The 1805-nt window shown below is 35.4% G+C and overlaps 2 protein-coding genes across 2 annotated transcripts in view; both read right to left on the bottom strand.

Annotated features, from left to right (window-relative positions):
* Positions 1 to 1805, bottom strand: part of LOC119592039 (integrator complex subunit 7-like) — a gene marked incomplete at its 3' end in the record, with an annotated part of 57154 nt that overhangs the window by 36130 nt on the left and 19219 nt on the right.
* LOC119592038 (integrator complex subunit 7-like) overlaps positions 1 to 1805 on the bottom strand; it is a gene marked incomplete at its 3' end in the record, with an annotated part of 5279 nt that overhangs the window by 2163 nt on the left and 1311 nt on the right. Inside the window, 4 exon segments of the mRNA XM_037940833.1 lie at positions 148 to 277; positions 455 to 615; positions 821 to 944; positions 1083 to 1221. Of these exon segments, the coding sequence (XP_037796761.1) occupies positions 148 to 277; positions 455 to 615; positions 821 to 944; positions 1083 to 1221 (554 nt within the window).

Here is a 1805-nt window from a genome sequence, read left to right on the forward strand (position 1 = left end):
TATCTACACATTCTCAAAGACATATTTTTCTGTCTAAATGGTACACCCTTTTAATAACTGCTTGTTCTAGCTATTCCCTTCTTGTCATGTCTTTAATGCATATTCTAATATTCCTTATAATTATTTCCAATGGGAACTTTTCCTTACTGTAGCAGCAGTTTCTGCATCATGATGCATATGCTGAAACACCTGGATAAGCTGGAGCTTTACATCAACAGGTGTTGCAAGACCACCAATCATGTGGGTCAAGCGCTCACACATATTCATAGCAAAGGTCCTGTTCAGAAAGGTTTTCATTTAGCATTTGATACAATTGTTCTTTCTGATATAAAGTCAGCACTTATGAAATATTACAAACATTTACAACATTATATATATTTAATGTAACTTATTGCTAGACTTTGACAAAATATAGGTTCAGCTTTTTTAATATTAAATCCGATCAATGACCCACTTCGACTTTGCAGCATATTTTTCTGCAGCCATAATGGCAGCCTGGAGCTCCACTGATTCCTTTGCATCTAGAGCTTCACGGATTAGATGCTGCACCTGGCGGTTCTCCCCCACAACACCAGACATCCAGCCCAGGGTTCGGAGGGTGAGGGCTCGGGCTAACTGCAAAGCATGGAATATATTGGAAATCGTATCACAAAACTTCATAACTGAGAAGGACTTTTTTTCTATATATATATGGATTATATAAATGTAAAAACCTGTATAACAATAAATGAGGGATTTCTAAAAGGAAGAAAAAGAATTTTAAACAAAACAATAAGAAGAGAGAAAATGAGCTTGTCTATTAGAAATATGAGCAACTTACAGGGTCATTTGAATGCATTACAGTAGTGATGCGTCTCAGGAATTCATCCACATTGATGAGTTTATCTAAGTGTCGACCGCATGACTCTACAACCTCTACAACACACACACGCACAAAATTACTCCTGTGGAAAAAATATGAATTGTACATTAGTTTGAGAAAGTATTGGATCAGTTTTTAATAAATTACTGAACCACATATGACTTAACTTTGCACAGTGTATAATCTAGAGGAATCAACTTTCTTCTTATACACAACTCACCCTGGAGTTTCTTGTCGAAACACTTCTGCCAACTTGAGAAGAGCCGAATTAATGAGAATTGGAAATGGGTACTTTTCAAACAAGGCAGGAAATTTAGAGATGGCTTCACACTGTTCCCCTGTTCTAGAAGATTTTAATCCTGGAAACGGCAAATGAGATTAGTGTTAATCATCATGTACATTTCCTACTTATCATATTACATTTCCTCCCTACTCCAATATGATATTCAGAGCTATACCATTTTAGTTAATAGATTTCCAATATGACAAAATTTCATGCAGTTATATTTTCCTACCTTAAAAAAATCTATATCTATCAATTTACTGTATATTTAGTATAGATCTAGTTCTACATAGTAAACAGCACATGGAAATGATGGACTAATGAACTCTGAAACATTCTCCACCTATAGTAACTTTGTTGAAAACTGAATATAAAGGATTTATTCAATATAATACTTGCAGAAGCTGCTTTGATAATCATTACACTGTTTAGGGGGATGGTTGTGGATCATTTGATATTTTCTGGGTGTGCTCTAAATAAAAAGTGTCAGTGGGAAAAGAGTCAGGTTTGTGGGAATATATATGATGCATATCTAACCCCCACCTCAAGCAACAAAGAATCCTCCACATATGTACAGCATGACAGAGCTCTGTAGTATACTCTATTTGGCTGTGAATATGGGGTTGCAGGAGGACAATATAGTGACTTATTCTGTATTCA

This window comes from Penaeus monodon, chromosome 29, assembly GCF_015228065.2.
Source record: "Penaeus monodon isolate SGIC_2016 chromosome 29, NSTDA_Pmon_1, whole genome shotgun sequence".
Classification (NCBI taxonomy): domain Eukaryota; kingdom Metazoa; phylum Arthropoda; class Malacostraca; order Decapoda; family Penaeidae; genus Penaeus; species Penaeus monodon.